The 21,043-nt window shown below is 38.5% G+C and overlaps 7 protein-coding genes across 7 annotated transcripts; 1 reads left to right on the top strand and 6 right to left on the bottom strand. All coding sequences in view use genetic code 12, as the record gives it.

Moving 5' to 3' along the window:
- Nucleotides 1-24: 24 nt before the first annotated feature.
- CPAR2_405220 (uncharacterized protein) lies at nt 25-1,149 on the bottom strand (the record flags this gene model as incomplete). Its single annotated transcript, XM_036811444.1, has 1 exon — nt 25-1,149. One exon carries the CDS (start codon nt 1,147-1,149, stop codon nt 25-27), a length of 1,125 nt encoding a protein of 374 aa, XP_036667880.1.
- Nucleotides 1,150-1,747: 598 nt separating this feature from the next.
- On the bottom strand, nt 1,748-2,293 carry CPAR2_405230 (uncharacterized protein; the record flags this gene model as incomplete). The annotated part of the gene is made up of 1 exon (XM_036811445.1): nt 1,748-2,293. The coding sequence occupies one exon, from the start codon at nt 2,291-2,293 to the stop codon at nt 1,748-1,750; it is 546 nt and encodes a 181-aa protein (XP_036667881.1).
- A 282-nt stretch (nt 2,294-2,575) lies between these two features.
- Nucleotides 2,576-3,529, bottom strand: CCC1 (Ccc1p; the record flags this gene model as incomplete). Its single annotated transcript, XM_036811447.1, has 1 exon — nt 2,576-3,529. The coding sequence occupies one exon, from the start codon at nt 3,527-3,529 to the stop codon at nt 2,576-2,578; it is 954 nt and encodes a 317-aa protein (XP_036667882.1).
- Nucleotides 3,530-4,977: 1,448 nt separating this feature from the next.
- Nucleotides 4,978-5,664, top strand: CPAR2_405250 (uncharacterized protein; the record flags this gene model as incomplete). Its single annotated transcript, XM_036811448.1, has 1 exon — nt 4,978-5,664. One exon carries the CDS (start codon nt 4,978-4,980, stop codon nt 5,662-5,664), a length of 687 nt encoding a protein of 228 aa, XP_036667883.1.
- Nucleotides 5,665-5,852: 188 nt separating this feature from the next.
- CPAR2_405260 (uncharacterized protein) lies at nt 5,853-8,975 on the bottom strand (the record flags this gene model as incomplete). The annotated part of the gene is made up of 1 exon (XM_036811449.1): nt 5,853-8,975. The coding sequence occupies one exon, from the start codon at nt 8,973-8,975 to the stop codon at nt 5,853-5,855; it is 3,123 nt and encodes a 1,040-aa protein (XP_036667884.1).
- Nucleotides 8,976-10,296: 1,321 nt separating this feature from the next.
- Nucleotides 10,297-13,359, bottom strand: CPAR2_405270 (uncharacterized protein; the record flags this gene model as incomplete). The annotated part of the gene is made up of 1 exon (XM_036811450.1): nt 10,297-13,359. One exon carries the CDS (start codon nt 13,357-13,359, stop codon nt 10,297-10,299), a length of 3,063 nt encoding a protein of 1,020 aa, XP_036667885.1.
- A 1,707-nt stretch (nt 13,360-15,066) lies between these two features.
- CPAR2_405280 (pleiotropic drug resistance family ABC transporter) lies at nt 15,067-19,584 on the bottom strand (the record flags this gene model as incomplete). The annotated part of the gene is made up of 1 exon (XM_036811451.1): nt 15,067-19,584. One exon carries the CDS (start codon nt 19,582-19,584, stop codon nt 15,067-15,069), a length of 4,518 nt encoding a protein of 1,505 aa, XP_036667886.1.
- Between the last annotated feature and the right edge of the window lie 1,459 nt (nt 19,585-21,043).

The following is a 21,043-nucleotide window of genomic DNA, read 5'->3' on the forward strand; positions in this document are numbered from 1 at the left end:
TTTTTTTTTTGGACTGTTCAGTCTTCATGCCTTTTTGAAAAACCCATCAAGAGCACCTTTCCCAACAGCTACTTTCTTGACTGGATTCTTCTTTTTTCCATTCTTTTTTGTACCTGTAGCGGACGCATTTGTTGTATTTGCAGTTGCTGTAATGACTTCATTCATATTGGCTTCAACTGCTTCCAAGTCTTTTTGCTTCTGTTTCAACTGAGCAAAGTAGTCATCAACTTTACCAAAATCGTACTTGAATTGCAGAATGATTTTTGATTTCGTGTCAGGAATATATGAATCACAAACGTAGTCAATTGCATAAATCATTGCCATTTGGTCCATTAGTTGATTTTGCTCTTCCTCTTGATTAGTTGATGTATCTTCGTTCCTAGTTGGGTCATGCAACCCCTTTTTGATCTTGCTCATTATACTATTGGTCGTTCGTTTATCATCATCCAGATGAAGAATCCATTGTTGTAGAGCCACGATTTTGGAATTGATCCATTCAAGACTCTTTGTTTCAGAGTACTTGAAAAATCGATCACCTGCATCTTCAATTGCGTCACTGAGACTCCTGTTTCCTTCTTCACCATTGCCATCACCGTTACCGCCACCGCCTTCAATTATCGATTCACATATATTAGCTAAACTTTTCAAAAACACCACACGAGGTATATCATAAACCCAATCGTGTCCCAATTCCAAACTCAGTAATCTATCTCTAATATCATCCAATGTATGAAACCGACTAAATTTATCACCATGTTTTTCAAATATAGTGATTAGCAAGTATGTGAAGTTGTAAGGGGATGCAATTAAAGTATGGCATGATTGTAATACAGCACCTTGGGTGCGATTATCCTCGTCAGCTGGAAACGTGCTGTTGATCCCTTTTGGCTCAATTACTGGTTCAAAAATATATGATTTTACAGCATCACCTGATTTCAACCTAACGTTGGAGTTGTCGCCTTTGATTACATTAAGCTCGAATAGTCTTGAGTCTTGTATCAAATATGATTTTGTTGACACTGTTGATGATGATGATGATGATGATGATGATTTGGGTATTGGTAGGTTTATAATCTTGTGTTCGGTGGAATGATCGAGGGAGTTTAATCGAGGGAGTATTATCACTTGGCTATCTTTATCTACTTGCATGGTTCTGGGTTATTTATTTATTCACAGTGAATAACTTTTCAGTGAATTTGAAGAGTAAGGTTGGGAGTTGATCTGTTTTGTAATTTCCAGAGAAGTATGAGACGCGTCATTAGCGCTGCCTTTGTGGACGTTGGAGTTTTGTTGCGAAACAATCCAATATTTGCAACCGTAGCCCAATATTTTGATATGAAAGTACAGCTTTGAGGGGTTTATGCTGTTTCAGACTGAGTCTTCCACCCTTTCCATTGAGTGTCAATACCTAATAGGCTATTTGTAACTCGTTGAGAAAACACAATGAGGTCCGATCTTGGAGGATTTAGGGAAGAAACAGGATTGAGGGTAGATGTTCAACAAAAAACACTCCCTTACTCCAGATCAAACATTAGAGAAGAGATCATACAGGAGGTCGTAATAAAGAAAAGTTTGTGAAAATTATTTTTACGAGATGTTCTTGATGAAACTTCACAAAAGACGTGGCATTCACATTTGAAATGGTTCATGCATTTGGGCAAAGACAACCTGTCTCTTCATCGAACTCATACTTGCTACTACAACCCAGAATCCATTAATGTTAAATATTTATTGAAACTAAATCAACTTAAAACTCCCCCTTGGCTTCAATTTCCTCTCTAAATTCCTCCTTGGCATATCTCAATCCACAGTATCCACAGGTATTAGCTTGAGGTTTATCTAAATTGATAAATATCTTGGGATGTCCCTGTAAAGTGTTACCTCTATTACCATCGCAAACAGCAATATTTCCTTCTTCCGGCTTCAAATATCTAATCGGTTCTTTAGCAATCAATTCAATAGCAGCATATGGTCTTGGCTGTTCCGCTAAATCTCTCTGTGTGAAACGGAATGGGTATTTGCTTATAACATCTATTCTTGCCTGTTGTGATTGTGTCCATGTGGTATCTCTATTAGGTGCTGGTTTGGCGTATACATTATTTTGCAAATCTTTCAAATTCAATTGTGACGATTCTGGTCTAGCTAATGATGTGGATGACTCTTCTTCTTCTGGAGTTGATGTGGATGTTTTGGTTGGAGTCGATTCTTGATTGGTTGGAGGGGCAGTTGACGTGTAGTTGTAGCGTACAAAAGCAAACGATCTCGTGGTTATTCTGTTGCTTAGTCTCAACATGATTGGGGTATGCTAGTGAAGATATATACGTATGTAAAGCTGCCTATATGAATACAACCGTCGTCTGGCTAAAGCTTTGTCACTTCCTTCAGTTTCGGTTTGTAATTTTTTTCTCTTTCTCTCTCTCTAAGCTTATTTTCGCAGACATTCATTGGCTTAACTTAAGTTATATTGAGCTACCAATTGCTTTGCAACAAAGGAGTCTTACATTTAGCAGTTGTGCTCCCCGAAATGATGGTCCCAATTCTATGGCATTACCAATTTGTTCTCATATTACTAAAATCAGTTATCTATAAGGTATACAAGTCCCCAAGCTGCACCAGCAGCCACTGAGCCAACAGCAACCATTTGAAATCCTTCGGCGACTTTCTTGTGGTTCCCGCAATCATCTCCCAAGGATATAGAAGTTTTGATAAAGCCGAAGATAAACAATGTGATCAACATCACAATCACAGAAATCAATAACCCAGTCTTGACGACATTGGTGAAAAAATATGGTAAAAGGGGTACAAATCCACCAAGGAAATATGCAGATCCTATAGTCATTGCTGAAGTAAATTCTCTTCCTTCAGCTGGCTCTTCCAAGCCTCTACCAAATCTGATAATGAAGTCAATCAAATTTTTGGGTTTTGAATCCAAGTCCTTTAAAAAACTTATAATTGTTTGTTCACTAGCACCCAATTCAAACATAATCTCAGCAGCATCTTGATTAACGGTTTCTGGTTTCTTGAAAAAGCTCAATTTCTCCTTTTTCACTTGAGAATTGTAATATTCACTCTCCGATTTGGCGGCCAAAAACCCACCTAAACCCATAGATATAGCACCCGATACTAATTCAGCCATACCACCAGTAATAACCAACTTGGAGTCTCCCAATGAAGACAAACCAGCAGTCAACGCAAACGGCACCGTTAACCCATCACTTAGGCCAATAATTATATCTGACATGACTCTTGGATCAAACCTATTAAAGAAATTTGTCAAAAAGCTGTTGTTTGCTTCTTCCTCCTCTTTGTTTGCTGAAGATGATGCTATTGAGGCTGCTGCATGTATAACAGCTTCTTCTCTTGCTATTTCGGCTGCCCTGTCGTCACTATTGTTGCCGTTGTTGTCTGTGGAACCGTATGGAAGGCTATTGTTCTCCAAAAGTCTGTTTGCTCTTTCAAGCTCTTCATCTGAGGAGTTCTTCTTGCTTAACACGCTAGCTACACCGTTTTTCAAAGCTACTAATGACATGATTCTAAGGGGTAAATTATAGATGATGGCGGGTGTGTTGTATGTGTTTCGTTGATTTTGAAGTGATTGTGAGTAAAGTATGTAGTACTAGTATGTGATAGAATGATACGTGATAAGTGATACGTGACGGATCGAATAAGAAAGAAAAAAGTGAAGTGAATTGGGTAATAGAGGTGATGGTGATGGGTGATTTAATTTTTTTTTTTTTTGCTTCTTTATAAAGAGTGATGGGTATTTAGAAGTCGCTTTATCTTTGTTTTGTGTGCATGTGTTTTGGACGGAGAATGGGAAAATAAAATAATCAAGGTTTTGAGCCTTATATAATTTCAAGGCAATTGTAGCTCACACCACATCAGTATGATACTGGGAGCGTGATGCAGTTTTTTACATGGTACTGTGATGCTAAAGACTGTTGATTTGGAGTGATACATTTCGACAATCATGAGTTCCTGATTGTTTTCGACTCCGCAATCATAATTACTTTGTTCAATAGTACAGAAAGTTGGGACTAGAGTCACAGCGTTAAAGGCATTGTAGTGAAGCTATACTAAAACCCTCCCACTATCTTTGCTCTTTAACTCTTCTAGACCTACAGAGTGCCGTGTTAGTAAGCTAAAACTTTTGCATCCAACCATAATATTCACTCTATACACTATATCGTGATTACGTAATAAACGCAAATTGGCGAAATTAAACAAGCTGCGAGGGAAGGTGAGAGTGGGAAAAAAGAAACTATAAACTACGCGTTGCTTACAAATTGGACACTTCTGATTGGTTGTGTATATGAGCCGCACACTTAGACAGCTCTCCAAAACTCTACTGCCACACTTCTTTACACAAATTGTGAGACAAATACTTTTGCATAACCTCGTTACCTTGACCCTGGATCACGTGCTGGAAGAACTATCAATTCACAATTTTAGGTATATTTGGAAGCATCGAAGTTCATAAATGAAATGTAGCCGAGATTCGGAAAAGCTAACACACACCTCGTTCGTAGGATATTCAAGTCACAGCTGAAAGTAGCGCTGTGTTTGATAACCACAAGCTCCCCCCATGGAGTTTAAAAGGTGTAATTCCATCTTGTAATCAATTGGTACATTGTCAAATTTACGCCCGTGTCCGCAGAATATGCCTTTCCACTTATCGAATTCCTTCAATTTAATGCAAAATTCTAAATACAATGAAACTTTTTTCATTTATTTACGAGATAAAACTTACTAGAAAGACACTGGATACCTACTCTAACAAACCTGGGACAGTCTACAATTCATCTTCGTCATTACCTTAATACAAGTTTTCTGGGTAGGATCTTTTGCAATCAAAAAAAGGGTAACATTGTCGCGACTTTGCTTTTTCTGAATTTCTTACGACACTTATATTATCAAGTAAATCATTTCCGTCACTCATTCATCCTAATGCATGTCGCTCCCCTCTCCTCGTCCAGAATGTCAAGCGATCCTAAACAAACGATATACATCAATAATATCAATGACAAGGTATCAATCGACAAAGTCAAGTCAGTGCTAGCTACACTTCTACTGCAGCATAAACCCACAAACATATCCCTCGCTAAAACCTTAAAGCTAAAAGGGCAAGCATTTGTAACATTTGAAACCATCGACGATGCATCCAAGGCAATTGAGAGCTTAAATAATCAAGAGGTGTTTAGTAAGCGAATAAGTGTTACTTTTGCTAGACTGGAAAGTGACGTATTACTAGATAAGAACGAATTGAAGCAAATTAGAAAAATCCGACATGAAGAACACAAGATCAAGAAGCAATCACAAGCTAAAAACAAAAACAAAACCAAACTATCAAAATCAGTGCTTGATAAAACGACGTCAACAAAGAAAAATCAAGTTGATGTTGATAGTTGGAAGAACTTGCCACCAAATCGCATATTACTTTTGCAAAATATAAGTGCATCATTGCCCATCACTAAGGAAACAATCGATAGTTATTTTCAGGATTATGCTGGATTTGAAATGGCTAGATATGTCAGTGTAAGACACTTGTCATTTATTGAATTCGAGAACGAGGATGTGGCTCAAAATTGCTTACAATCTGTCAATGAGGATGACATAAAGAGTAAATTTGGCAACGATATCGTCTTTTCCTATGCAAAAAAATAAGGCATGGAAAGGTTGTATGAAAGGGATTTGTCATAAAACATTGACCTTCTTGCTGGCGTTCAAGTGACCCTCATTCTCCATGGGTTCGTTGGCTACTAAGAAGAAGTTACATCTGCATATACTCTATAATTTAATTGCAATCTATATTAAGCATTGTACTGTCTATTGATCCAATATCCCTTTCTTTTCTATAAAAATGAATCATAAGTATACTTTGACCCAGCATCAAGCATGAAATCAACACACTCATGCCCTTCCATATTGTCAAACAATGAAGGAAATGGGATCAATCCATTACTTTGTGAATGTAGTGGAAGACCAGGTCGATTCTGAGTATGACCTTGCTGCTGCTGCTGTTGCTGTTGCTGTTGCTCCTGTTGATACTGCTGATGGTTGACATTTGAGCTCCCTTGAATTGACGAGCCTTGATCAGTGATGTTGATGCCTGCACCAGTGATGCTGGCATCAACATCGTACAAACTTTGTTCCACACCAGTAGAGCCATTTGACGCATCATTGTAACTCCAATTCGAAAGCAAATTATTCTCCATTGACAGATTAGCGTCGTTTCTTAACGCAGCATGCTGGAGCCACATGTGATCAATGTAATTAATATTGAAGCTAGCTAACTCTGCAAGTGCTTCATCAGTCATGTGATTTGGAGTGCCCATGTTGGCTACATCGAGTGGGTTAGTTTGTGAATCTGGGGTTTCTTCTGGAACCAATCGTTGTGCTCCAGACAAGGAATTTTGAATATCGCCCAAGTTTGTTTTAACCACATCGGGCGTCGATGTGTTTCGACCATCTTCGAATGTCAAAGTCTTTTGCACAGCTTCTTGAAGTTGACCAATCAACTTATTGAATCTATTCAACTGAGCAGCAGTAAACTGAAATCCTCTGATACGTTTCAATTTTTGACTATGTTTTTCGTAGAACTCTTTTCCAGATATTGTACTGCAAAGGGTAAGCTGTGACTTTGAGATTCTCCAAGCGCAATAATAACGTTGGCCCATTCTTTCAAGCAAGAGGGTAATTAATTTGCTAGTCTGGGTGATTTTTTGAGACATTTCTTTCAATGTATTGAAATGATCATTGTATTGTTGATCTTCATTCATTTTGTGAGTATGGGTTTCAGACGTTTCTAATTGATATATTGCAAAGTTTACCCGAACCAAACACGAAAATACCATCTCATTTGATTTAAGCAACGCAAGCTGAACCAATGGGTTTAAGAACAACCCCACCGAGCTTAGATACCCATTTATTATATCCTCAATATAGGGCATGAGATCATTTAAAATTACCAAGAATATCTTCAGCAAGTAAAAGAACGATAGTTCTGTATCCATCAATTTCTCATAGTGCAAATATATATGGTAATAGAAAGAAGTGATGGGAATCTTCATTGTCAAGAACTTTTTCGCTTTTTCAATGTACATGAACCGTCTTATATCCTCTCTAGAATGCTTGGAATTGTCAATTTCCTCCTTCAATTGCGAATTTTGCAACACATTGAATCTAGACTGCCATATCTGTTCTACAACATCCAATTTATGAGTAATCTTGTTTAATTCAGCCCCATGCTTAATGTCCAACACATACCCAAGTAAATCCCTCACCAGGTCTCTATCTGGATCAATTATCCCAAAAGATTGAGTTATTACCGACTCCATCTCCACATCCTGTATATTGCTGTTTTTAGACGTCAAAAATGGCTCTAAAACATCATAATACTTGAGATGAATACTAGTAGGATTGCCAACAGAAAGACAACAGACGATATCAGCAGCAATCAACGCTGCCCATATTTTACGACCCAAGTGGTTTATCTTTTCATCATTGCAAACATCCAACAAATCAGGCTCACGGTTTAAACCTAAGGATATAGCCATTTGAATAAGCAACGCAGTTCCAACTTGTGAGTCACCTCCATCAATTCCATCCCCTTCTTCAGGAGCAATGTTTCTGTAGAACCTCATGTATAAAATTGCCTGGAATACGCTAAGATTGGATTTTCTTCTAAAGTGAAAGCATTGAATGCACGAATTGGCCACATCAATACAAGACGAATTGATGGGGTTCTGGAAAAGAAATTTGGTCAAGGTCATATCTTGTGAATCAACGATGCTTCTGTTGGTGGAATCCTTGTTGGAATACAATGACAAGTATGTCATCCTCAAACAAATGAAGCAAAGGGCAATAGTCGCCAAGTCTAATTTCTTGCTAATGTTGACTTTAGTAAAAGGTTTATCTTCATAATCCACTTTCCCGACAATTTTTTGCAAGTCCTTTTTGAAGGAATCCTCGTCAATAAATGGGTAAAATGGGTACACGTTTTTGAAAAACAAATCAATCAAGTTCCAAAACACCCTTTTGGAAGGCAACATCGTCTTTATTTTTTCAATCAACTGTAACTCAGGGTTAATCTTTCCCTCAAAAATTGTCCTAGCAAGACTAATCAGGGTGAATGACATTTTGAAATCTGTCTGTTGTTTATTCGAAGCATTCCCATTCTTCTTTTGGTCGCCTTCACGAGGTTGTCCGTTATTGACAGCAATTCTTGCCAAAGAATTGTATGGCATCGTTTCGTCATAGCCTTCAATCTCCAAAAACTTGCGTCGAAAGTATTTATCCATGTTGGGTGAAACTCCTTCAGGGGTGCTCATCTGTGTATTCAAGATGACAATGCTCTCAGGAGTCAACGGCATTTGTCTCAAATTGATACTGCTAAAGTAACCCTTTGTGCTTAAATCCTTCCAGGCCAAGGATAATGCTGCATCTCGTTTCAACAATGCAATCCATGATAGCGGACCAAAGTTTACTCTTCTGATGTTACCTTTTATATGAAGAGGTGTGTACCCGGTATAAAAATTTAGTACATCATCTGAGCTCACTATAGGATTAGGTGCGATTGATGTCTCCGGAGGTGGAATTGGTTGTGCTCGTGCATAGCTTGGGCCAGTGGTTCTTGCAGCGGGTTCAGATTCCGATTCCGATTTTGTTTCAACATCCTCTTCCTTGTTGTTGTTTTGTTGTTCTATAATGCTTTCCAATTTTGCAATTTTAGCCTTCAATTGAGCCACTTCCAACTGCTCCAGCGAACCAGACAATGTCCCGTGATTCAGTTGTTTGTGATGGTGCTTGTCTTTTCCGGATGTTGCCCACCTAGTGTCATATACACAAGTATATCCGATATTTAATTTAACACAGGATGAGCATGGTGTCTTTCTGTCACACTTGATCTTCTTGCGTTTGCAGTTTGTACAAACAAACGTGGGTTTGTTTCTTTTGCGTACATTGTGTTCAGACATGGTTGATGGTGGTCATAGACTTGCCCTCAATATATCCTGATTGGAAAAGTTTAATATTGTCGTATAATATTCTTTAGTGTTCGATTTTTCAAAGTTCGAATAAGGCAGTAAACGACAGTCTATATAAATCATTTGATGTGAACTTCTTTTTCTCAAAATCTAGAACAAAGCCGTCATCTGTAAACTAAAGTTGCTTCAAGGATCACGGTTTAAATTGTTTAGATCGTTACGAAAAAGCCCTTTTCTTAAAAGAGTTGTGTGTGTGTGTGTGTGTGTGTGTGTGTGTGTGTGTGTGCATGTTATGCACGACGGTTATGAAACTAAAAATAACAATGTCCACTTTGACACACACTTGTTAAAAAAGCATATATACAGCTGACTAGAAACTTTTTTTGTGTGCTTTCCAATTTTGTTGTGACCTTCACATGCGGATTTATTGTCGGACTTAAAACCTAATCTAGAACTTTTGGAAGATTGAAAAAAACCAGAAGGGAAAGAGTAAATCCACACATTTAAGCAAACGTATTTGGACAATAAAAATCGGTTGTATAATAGGCTCGTAGCTCCGCTTTTATATGCACCATCGGCTTTAACGCAAAAACAAACAAAGCAGAAAGAAAATGTTAAAAGCTTCGCACCACAGGGTGTGGGTTACGACAAAAACCTTATCCATTCTTGGAATCAAATAGAGACCCTCGTTCTTAGCACGTTATTTGAACTTGACCTGCCACATCTGGTTTTTCTTGCCCAGTTATGCAATCTTGACAAGTTCATGCCGAAAACAGGACACACAATGTCAAGGCGCAGCTATGTTCTATTTGAGTTTCTTCACAATATGCTAACACAATAGACTCACGGCTATCTTTTTTTTTTTTCTCTTATTTCATATAACCGAATAACCCCGACTTTTTGTGACATCATAATACATGTTTTGACACTTTTTATATGGAAGCGAAAAACCCACACGCATGGCTCAAATCCAAATTTGTTATAAAATGAACAATAGAGTTTGCGTTACTTGCATGATACACAAATAGGTTCAAACTACGAGGATACGAAATGGTTGTGGCGGCGAATAGGATATTTTCGTTTCACTCTTTATAATGGTTAGAGGTTATAAAAGTTGAAGCACTGTTTCAAAAGCCTTTGCAAAACAAATAGCTGTGTAAGGAATGAATAAATAAATAAACGAATAAATAAATAAATAAACAAACAAATAACTCTGAACGCCCACATGAGCATCCATTGACGCCACAAAAGCGCTGGCAATAGTATATTGATGAAATTTGTGTGTTCAAGATACAACATGCTTTGAACTTCATCACAGAAAAGGGTGATACGAGAACCCAGACTCGTCGTCCACAAATTCATCACTATCTTCATATTCTTTGTTGCTTTTGAAAAGCGACGGAAGTGGCAACAAATCATGTCTCGGAGACGGCACGACGTTACTTAACTGCGAAGAAATCAGTTCCTTTTGCAAAAACAGCAGCTGCAACAACAGCAGTTGAACTGGAGCTTGACACGATGAGCCGATGGCCAGCCCTTCACCTGCTTTATTAGGCGAGCTCGCGACGCTAACGTCATTGCATGGTACCAAAGAAGAGCTATTGGTCATACTTCTTGAGCTTTCATCAGAGAATAAACTCGAGATTAAGCTATTCTCAAATGATTGTCTGGAATCTTGCTTCAGTGCCGCATGCAGTAGCCACATATGATCAATATAGTTGAAATTCTCATTCACCAAATCGTGTGGCATTTCTTCATTCAAATAAGCAAGTGGTGTCAATCCAGTTCCAGATAAAATACTGGATTCCAAGTCCAAGTTTGTATTTGCTTCTGTGAATTCCTTCTCTGGTGCCTCGTCATACAGATCCTCTTTGAGTGGTCCGAGCGTAGTCAAATCATCCGTATCATCGAATCTTAGCGTCTTCTGCAAAACTTTTTTCAAATCTGCAATCAAAAATGCGAAAGTATCCAACTGAGTAGATGTAAACTGAAATCCTTTTATTCTTTTCAATTGCAGTTTGTGCTTTTCATAAAACTCATCTTCAGTTAACACATTCAAAAAAGTGACTTGCGATTTTGAAATCCTCCACGCACAATAGTATCGCAGCCCCATTCTTTCAAGTAATTGACTAGCCAACTTTATTGTGTGTTTGAGATTGTCTGATAACTCTTTCAATTTGATGAAATGATCGCGATACTTCTCATCATCTGCCAACTTATCACTATGAACTCTGGAATTCTCCGTCAAGTAAACAATGGCATTGACGCGAGCAAAACATGAAAATAAAATTTGATTTGATTTGAGTAACCCAAGTTGCACAATGGGATTCAAAAACAATCCCATTGAGCTTAAATAACCATTGGCTATGTCTTCAATATACGGCATAACATCATTTGTAACAATTAACAACATTTTGGACAAATAGAAGAAGGAAAGCTCTGTATCCATCAGCTTCTCATAGTGCAAGTATAAGTGGTAATAGAAAGACGTAATGGCAACCTTTGTTTTTAAAAACTTTCTTGCCTTTTCAGTATACAAAAACTTTTGCACCCTTGACCGGGTGTGTTTTGATTGGAAAATTTCATCCTTTAATCGATGTTTCTGCAACACATTGAACTGTGTGTCCATCACTTTCTCAAGAACATGAAGATCATTGGTGATAATATTTACTTGGACTCCATCCCTCATATCCAAGACATAGCCCAACAAACGTTGCAATAGGTGTCTCTCAGGATCCTCCGAGCTAAATAGTTCAGTCACGGCAGCCTCCATGTCAACATCTTTAATACTGCTGTTTCTATCCGTCAAAATTGGCTGGGAGACATCATAATTCTTTGAATGTATACTGATTGGATTCCCTATTGCCAAGCAATGCTCAAAGTCAGCGGCAATCAACGCAGCCCACATTTTACGACCCAAGTGGTTTATCTTTTCATCATTGCAGACATCCAACAAATCAGGCTCGCGATTCAAGCCAAGCGAGTAAGCCATTTGTATGATCAAGCCTGTCCCAACTTGGGAATCGCCGCCATCAATGCCCTCGCTTTCCTCGGGAGCTATCTCTCTGTAGAATCTCATGTACAAAATTGCTTGGAAAACAATAAAGTTGGATTTTCTAGTGAACTGGAAACACTGGATGCAAGAGTTTGCAACGTCAATACTTGAAGAATTGATTGGATTTTGAAAAAGAAATTTAGTTGTAGTCATGTCTGGAGACTCGACAATCTTTCGATTAACAGCATCGCGGTTGGAATACAATGACAAATAAGTCATTCTCAAGCAAATAAAGCCTAGTGCAACTATCGCCAAATCTAACTTTTTGCAAATGTTCACTTTGGAGAAAGGCTTATTTTCGTAATCTACTTTGCCAAATATTCTTTGCAAATCATTTTTGAAAGACTCTTCGTCAACGAATGGGAAGAAAGGATAGACATTGCCAAAGAATAAATCAACAAGACTCCAAAAAACTTTTCTAGTGGGTAGAATGGTTTTGATCTTTTGGATCAATTGTAGTTCGGGGTTAATTTTTCCCTCAAATATTGTCCTTGCGAGGCTTATCAGTGTGAATGACATTTTGAAATCAGAAGGTTTATTCAAAGCAAATTCAGTTCTCTTGTTGCCAACTCTATCCTTGTCAAGCGGCTTCGTACCAATTTTTGCCAGAGAATTATATGGTACACTTTCATCATATCCTTCAACTTCTAAGTACTTGCGACGAAAAAACTTTTCCATGTTTGGAGACATTCCTTCAGAAGTAGTCATGTAAGTGTTTAATATTGCAATATTCTCCGGTGTCAATGGCAATTGTGTCAAATTAATTGATGGAAAGGATCCTCCATTACTAATTTCCCTCCACGAAAGGCACAACACAGGATCTCGTTTCAGCAAAGAAACCCACGACAATGGTCCAAAATTTACCCTTCGAATATTGCTTTTAGTGTATAAAGGGGTGTACCCGGTGTAAAAATTCAAAGTATCAGCAGGGTTTACAACTGGGTTGGCAGACACAGATGTCCTTGGAGGCGGTATTGGTTGTATACGAATATAAGGCTTGCTGGCGTTTTCATTTATAGTTTCCTTGTCTTTCTTGTCCCTTCGTAAAAGAACGTTTTCTAGCTCGTTAACTCTTGCTCTTAAATACTCCATTTCTTCCAAGTCGTGAATTGTCATTGATATCCTTTTGGAATTGGTGTTGTTCGGATCATGGTAATTACCTCCAGCCTTCCATGAGGTATCGTAAACACAAGTATACCCAATATTCAACTTGACACAGGATGAACATGGCGTTTTTCGGTCACATCTAATTTTCCTTCGTCTGCAATTTGTACAAACAAACGTTGGTTTATTTCTTTTGCGAATTCTCTTTTCAGACATTTGTTATGCATGGATAGTGAAGTGATGTAGTGAACTAAGGTTGTAAAGATTGTGCGTTGAGTGATGTTGAAAACAGCATCACTGAAGGGAATGGGCATGTAATATATAAGTATCATCAAACTTCATCAACAGCGTAGGTTTTCCACGGTTGAAGTTTTGAGTACCCTTTTTTGTGAGAGTGCGTAAGATGCCATGAGTTGAAGGTTCCACAAAATAAAGTCAAAGGCCACACCTGTCTATTGTTTTAAAATTTTTTTGGCAACTTACGTCACTCTATACCACATCTAATACGTGCTGAATCGAGGGAAAAAAGTGGTACTCCAAAGAGGATAGCTAAAAAGGAGCGTATTTGTTGTGATTTTTGTGTGACTATCTCGGATATAACTAATGGAGAGTTTTAATCCAGAATCGCAGTGATCTCTATTTTTAAATTAAACATAGATCAAAAAAAAAAAAAAAGAAATAATTCAAGGCGATATCAAAAGATTTGAAGGCAATTTATGAATGACAAATACTAAAATCTTACTTTTTATTGAATTGTGATTGAACGTTGAAGCGGAGAGGGGGAGGAGGTTATGAGTAAGAAAGGCAGAGAATCGGCATTAGGTGGATCTATCGTTCATCCCTTCGAGCAATTTGATTTATTCGCTATCAAGGAAAAATCTAGAACATGCAACATCATCTACTGTGTCAAGTCATTGGTTTGAAGTACCAAAGGAGTCTTGAAACAAGAATTCTCGGTGCTACATCCAGTGGTATGCATTGAGTCGGCTACTGCAGGCAGCTTTAGATTGTGGGGCTTAATCTGTTTAAGAGGCTAAAGTCAGGGCCCGATAAAACTTTGGGAATACTCATACAATTGTTGATCTATCGTCATCACACCTCTCCAACCTTCTAGTTTATGCGTGCATCGATGACCAATTCAATCTTCGCGTGGTCATCTATTACAAATATTTCCACATAGCCGTGACAAGTTGAGCTTATATTTTCACGTGCTCTGTTGAACCTCCCTAGTGGGTGACAAACTTACTCTTTATACTGCACGGCATCAAACGCTTTGAGATCGTTTTTTCAATTGGCAGCCATATACAATGTTTAGAAACTCACAGCTTTTGTGCCATTTTTTCATGACATCCAGTTTTGTGTAATGGAAAATCGGATTAATGTCCCAAAAGGGTCTACAAAATCTTTTGATTTTTCAAAACGAGACGGGAATAAAGGAGTTACCTCCGTTATACGTGAAAAAGCAGTAATGTTGCATTTCTATTGTTTTTATCTATTCGGTTACTATCATCGTGCGCGCGTGTTCCATCCATTTTGTTACTATCCATATCTTTTGAAAGTTACTACTTACTCTATATACTTCATTTCGCCGTGATATCTTTTATATACTTTTCGTATACAGCAATTGACTTTACTATTTCACTTCACCCCTTACAACAACATCTTAAAATTCGTTAATGTCAGCAAGCCATCAAGGTGTACACAAACACGTGCTTGGTATTCGACAAAACAGCAACATGACGCCCATTACACAAATATCATACAAAGCAAACTAGCAGTAAACTGCTAATCTAAGCTTTAACATGCCTTACTTGCCTTAAAATGTCACAAGTTTTCTAAACCAATAAAATCTTGTTGTTTATTAATCGCACATCTAAAGTAAATGGTGTCTATTACAACACGACTATTTACAACCGCTTCTTCTTACTCTCCATTCTTCTTTTTATGTGACTTCTCCCTGTTTCCTTTAGGCACTCTGGCCAACCAATACAAAAATGCCGACAAGAACACATTGATAAAAACAAACGCAATGACAAGCCCCAAATTCCTCCATCTTTGACTATATATAGCATTGATTGATTGCAAGTACTGATTGGTACTGCTAAGTTTGCAAAACTGACATCCATTTGTTTCCAAAAGATAACCACCAGCTTTGCTCATGTATGGTTGCATATACTCTGAACAAGATTTCCCTTTTGGGGGTACAATTGTTAACAACTCGACATCACTACAATGTACTGCAGTGTTTGCCAATCCTGTAGCTAACATACCTTGAACCAAATATGTGATAGGGTTTGCACGGTACATAAAGATCCAAAACCGTGGAAGCTGCTCGCCAGGTTTGATGACTCCGCAAAATGTTAAACACATTGTGAACAAAATAACACTGAGATTTGCTGCATTGTCTTCTAGTTCAAGAAATGAGATACATAATATTCCCATAAAGCTTGTGTATACGTAAAAGCAAATGATAAAGAGCCACATTAGGACCCCTCTTTGATCCACTGCATCAGTTGGCTCAGCATTGCGATATAAACCAACTGGATAATACCAGCAGAAAAAGGCAATAGTCCCAACAAATATCTGAAATGGCACCTCTGAAGTAAGCTGAGCAGTTATGAAAGTAAACCAATTAAACGTTCTCGATGGAGCTTCCCGTACCTCATACACATCCCTCTGCGCAATATATTGAGGGAGCAACTGATGAACCATTGTAGCAAACACAACGAAGAACATAAAAACCGAAAACATTTGATTTTGCAACCCTTGCAAAGTGTTATTTGCTTTAAAAAATGAAAACCCATTAAAAATAGCCGACGAGACAACTAAAAACACCTTTGCATAAATGTATCCTGGTAGTCTCCATTTCTGAACTATTGTTCTCCAACTGACGATAAGATACTGCTTCCACACAGGCGCGGCATAAGTGAATTTATCCTCTGGATCTTCATCTCTTGGTAACTTTGACAACTCAGTTTCCATATTGGCAATCTCTTTTCTCACATCTTGGTATTCCTGTGAGTTTCTCCATACTTCAAAGTAGTCATGTTTGGCATGGGAACCCGGTGCAGCACCGACAACTTGCAACATCCATTCAGCTGGGTTCGCCTCTGGCGGACAAGGATCAGCACCATTCTTTTCAAAGTAGTTGATTAAAGTTTTGAAATCTTTTCCCAAATCGCCAAAGTACACAGTTTGTCCTCCTTTCTGCAAAAACAACAAACGATCAAATTCTTGCATCAAAAGTGCAGATGGTTGATGGATAGTACACAAAATAGCTTGTCCATGATCTGCCAATTTTCTCATCAATTTACAAATCGACCATGCTGTTTGCGAATCTAAACCAGAAGTAGGCTCATCAAGGAATAACAACAACTTGGGTTTAGCAACCAACTCAACTCCGATAGTCAAACGCTTTCTTTGTTCAACATTCAATCCTTCTCCGGCAACACCAACCAAAGCATCACCATAATCTGTCATTTCCAATAAGTCAATAACGTAATCAACATACGCGTCTTTTTCCTTCTTGGAAGTCTTGTTCGATTGCCTCAAGTATGCAGAAAACTGTAATGCTTCTCTAACGGTCGATGTCGGCAAATGCAAGTCCTGTTGTTGAACATATCCAATCGACCTTTGGAATGACGAGTCGAGGGAGTGTCCATTAACCAATCTCGTACCATCAGTAATTACACCAGTGGTAACTCTTTCTGACAAACAGTTCAACAAGGTTGTCTTACCGGCACCAGAAGCTCCCATCAATGCCGTAATCTGTCCAGGCTTAACCCATCCGTCAACATGATCCAAGATGACTCTGTGCTCGCTCTTGATTTTGACCTGGTACGTCAAATCCTTCCAAAAGAAAATCTCCCTATTGCTTGGCAACTCAATAGATCCCGTGGACCCATCTTCCTTGTCCAGTGAGTCACTCCCTCCTTTCTCGAACCTAGTCGCCTCTCCAACAGCTTCATGAGATACCTTCTCGTTGGGCATACCACCATACTCAGAGTCATGAGCTTGAGCTAATCTCTTCTTCTTTTGCTTCTTCAAAGAGCCTCTCAAAAACAAAACTATTTCACCTTTTTGCATAGCTCCTTTGTTGAATTCTGTAAGAGCAATGTAGACAAACAAGAAAAACACTGCAAATCCAATAGTAATACCAAGATTTCTCCATTTGTGGGCGTTGTAGTATCTAAATGACAATCTGAGATAATCTGTGCCGTCGACAACATCACTTCCTGGCTTCGATCCAACAGCTGAGCAGACTTTGTTCTCACTTGCAACATTCTCATATCCAGGTCCCACTGGCACATACTCAGAACAGGCAAATTCACGATGGTTGAATTCGTTAACCATTAATGATTCGAAAACATATCCCACAGGATTAATATAGTTGATCCACCTGGACCAACCCAACATATATGGAGTTGGAATAACAAAACCAGTAAAGATAACCATCGCTAACAACAACACAGTGGCTGGGGTCATGGCACCAGCAATGGTGGTAGATACTGCACCAATCGACCGGAACAAATGTGACATCACCAAAGTACACCACCAATTCATTAGCCAATAAAAGAAAAACCGTCCTGGGTTTCTTCTGAAATTCACCATAAAGTAGAAAACAAAATTAAACGACATGGACATCATAAGCTTGGTGGGTAACTCAGTGATAATACTCGCTAGAGCATCAGCAGCCGGGCGATAAAGGGCGTATTTCTTGTGCTTTTCAACTATAGGTCTAGCATCAAAAAGTGACAAAATCTCCAAAATCGAAGAAAACGCATTGTACAACACCGCAAAGAACAATGATGCGCCTCGAAAATAAAATGAGCCGGTGTTCTGTTTCATATTGTAGAATACCGACGATAATATAAGACCCATTACCAACTGACCAAAAATGGAAAACAAAGTTATGGAGGGGTCACCCTTTGTACGCAACCAATTTCTATACATGATATAGCGTACTTGCATAAAAAACGAAACCGTGTATGGGGACGAAGGACGAAGATGGTTTGATTGTCTTGCAACATGAGATTCGTGGTATTGTTCTCTTGTGTTCAGCTGCTCACATTTGGCAAAATAATCGTCAATCTCTGCCACTAATGCGGCATACTCTGGTGAGTTTTTCCATCTTGCTTCAAACTCTTCGGCAGTACGAGGTACTTTGTCTTCAAACCCTGGACGTGCCTGTCTTTCTGCTGGGTTTGTCAACGAAGTCAAGAAATCGGCAGTGGTTTGTCTTTGTGGACAATCCCATCCCATGTTGATGAAAAATTCCTTGGCTTTGTCTGCGCGGCCAAAGAAGATTTGGTAACCTTCATACAATACAACAACCTTGTCAAACAAATCGTATGCATCTTGCGAACATTGATAGATGGCAATCAATGGTGTGGTATCTAATATAGTTGCAGATGTTTTCAAAGCTCTGATAAACTCCAAAGCTGTGGCGGAATCCAAACCTCTTGTGGCATTATCCCAACATTGAATATTAGCTCCATTCAATGATGCTTCTGCGATTGACACTCTCTTTCTTTCACCACCTGAAACACCTCTGACAAAATCATTACCGACATTTGTATTCCTGGTATGCAATAAACCATAGGTGGCCATGTACACATCAGCCATATGCTCGGCATACTTTTCCCTGTCAACATTTTCACCTCTATTTTGTGGAGTTCTCAATTTGGCTGCAAACTGTAAAGTATCTCCAACCGACAAGTGTGGAAAATGAACATCAGTTTCAGCTGAGTAAATTATATCTCCACGATAGTGCTTAGAAATGTCCTTCTGTGTTAATCCGTCATAGGTGATCTTTGATTCCTTACCAAGATGAAAACCATATGTGTTGACAGCAATCGTCTTCAACAATGTAGAACAACCGGCACCTGGTCTACCCAACACAACAGTAAGCTCACCGGGTCTCATAATAGCATCCATGTGCTTTAATATATCAAACATCTTTGATTCATCCTCTTTTCTCAAATGCGATAAGGCTTCCGTGGCAAGCTTCCAAAGTGCATTTGTGACTGTTGGTTGATAATCAGTATCGTTTGCTACACCATACGCTCTCAAATTTCGATAAGCAACGCCCAATTTGGATGGTTTGTAATAGTCAGGGTGGTTCTCGAACAATTTTTTTTGATTTTTGACCCAAAACTTTGCATCGAAATTGTCAGAGTCGGGGTTTAACCTTTCATCTTGCTCTTCTTCCAAAATTGGATTTACTCCAGGTACTTGTGACATGTGAGTCAAATATCTTTTTAAACTGGTCGTAGATGCCGAGTCGTTATTAGTGAGTGTTCTGGCTAAGTTGTGGACATCTTGAGCATTGAAACCTTGGTACTCTCCGATTGAGTGATTGTCTTGGGCATTATTTTGTTTGTCCTCCTTTTGAGGGGAGTCAACTGAGGCGTGGACCGATTCTGTATCAGAATTGGACATTGTATTCCAACAGACCTTGTATTTGTCAATAGGGGGATTATAATCAAGTTCCCAAATGTAATATCTTATATCTTATATGATTTGGAAAGGATATAGGTACAATATTTCATGGAAGAATTCCTTTAGTCCATTATATATAGAACGGAGCTAAAAATAGTCATCGGTAAGTCATTCAGTCTCTCCCTCCTTGCTGTCATGTTTTAGTGAGAAAATGTAACGATTATTTAGTACCACTTAGCTATTTGTACCCCCAAAGGTATTGGTGATTCTATGCATGAGAGCCAAAAAAAAAAAAAAAATTGTGAGGAGCGCAAACTCAATTCAATAAACAAATAGAATAAATGTACATCCGATTCTGTTACAAAACACAAACGATTTACGGCACGGGGTTAAAGGTTTCTTTCTGCATTATACATGTTCCTAGTGAGAGACGAATGGTGGGGAGTAGGTACTGACCTACAAAGACAAAGAAGGCACTTAATTAAAAGGAAATGGATGCAGTCTTACAACAGTAACAATCAATACCAGGCTATATACTACGAATACATCTTGAGAATAACAATATCATGTCATGAAACGAAAACCCCACAGGAGCTTATTCGGAGATAAGGGATATTTGAGATGAGGAAGATTTTTAGTTTCGAGCTAGGAAGGGGAATGGCTAGACTAACAGGACAGAGTGTGCTTTAGAATTTTACTCTGTGATCTCTTTCGATTTTTTTGCACCGCAATTTTTAAGTGACTGTGCATGGATCTATCATACAAATTCGGAATAACATCAGATGATTTTTTTCAGCCTAAGTGGCTCGCCAGGCATATCCACCATGAAGAAAAACATCAAAGTCAACGAAGCTACAAATAGAACAAGGTAATTTCCAATGTCTAAATCACCGATTTATCCGCCAGTTCTTTTCTTATATCCGCAAATGATTTTAGAGGTACGCATGCGTTTTTAGATTACTAATTTAGTTTTAATGGTTAAAACTAGAGCCGGATAGAGAGAACGATCCCTTTGGGTTTAGGAATGGAATCATACCAAATCCTCGGCGTTAAGAGCTAGGGTTATGTTGCAGATTTTGCACATATACGTATGCTCATTTGCTTTTTGTACATTGAATGGGTCTTGGTTATGAACATTGTTTGCGGCTCGCCCTTAAAAAGCCCAATTGACAAAAAGGTAATTTCAAAATACGTCTGCTATTTTCACATTTGAAAGTAGCTGTGCAGATTGCAGACGAAAACCTTGTTGGTTTCGATAGATAATGTTAAGGAACTTGTCCTTTGACAAAACCACCGATTTTGGGAGGTAACAATATCGGATGGTATCAACTAGACTTTATCGAAGTGCAAATAATAGGGTTTTATATCTGTATCTAAGATTAAATTGAGCTCTAAGGACAAAATTTTTGGAGATGTAGTTGACCATAAACACCTACGAATGGAAAAGAATTTGCAATAA

Source organism: Candida parapsilosis, contig 006372, assembly GCF_000182765.1.
Source record: "Candida parapsilosis strain CDC317 annotated contig 006372".
Classification (NCBI taxonomy): Eukaryota; Fungi; Ascomycota; class Pichiomycetes; order Serinales; family Debaryomycetaceae; genus Lodderomyces; species Lodderomyces parapsilosis.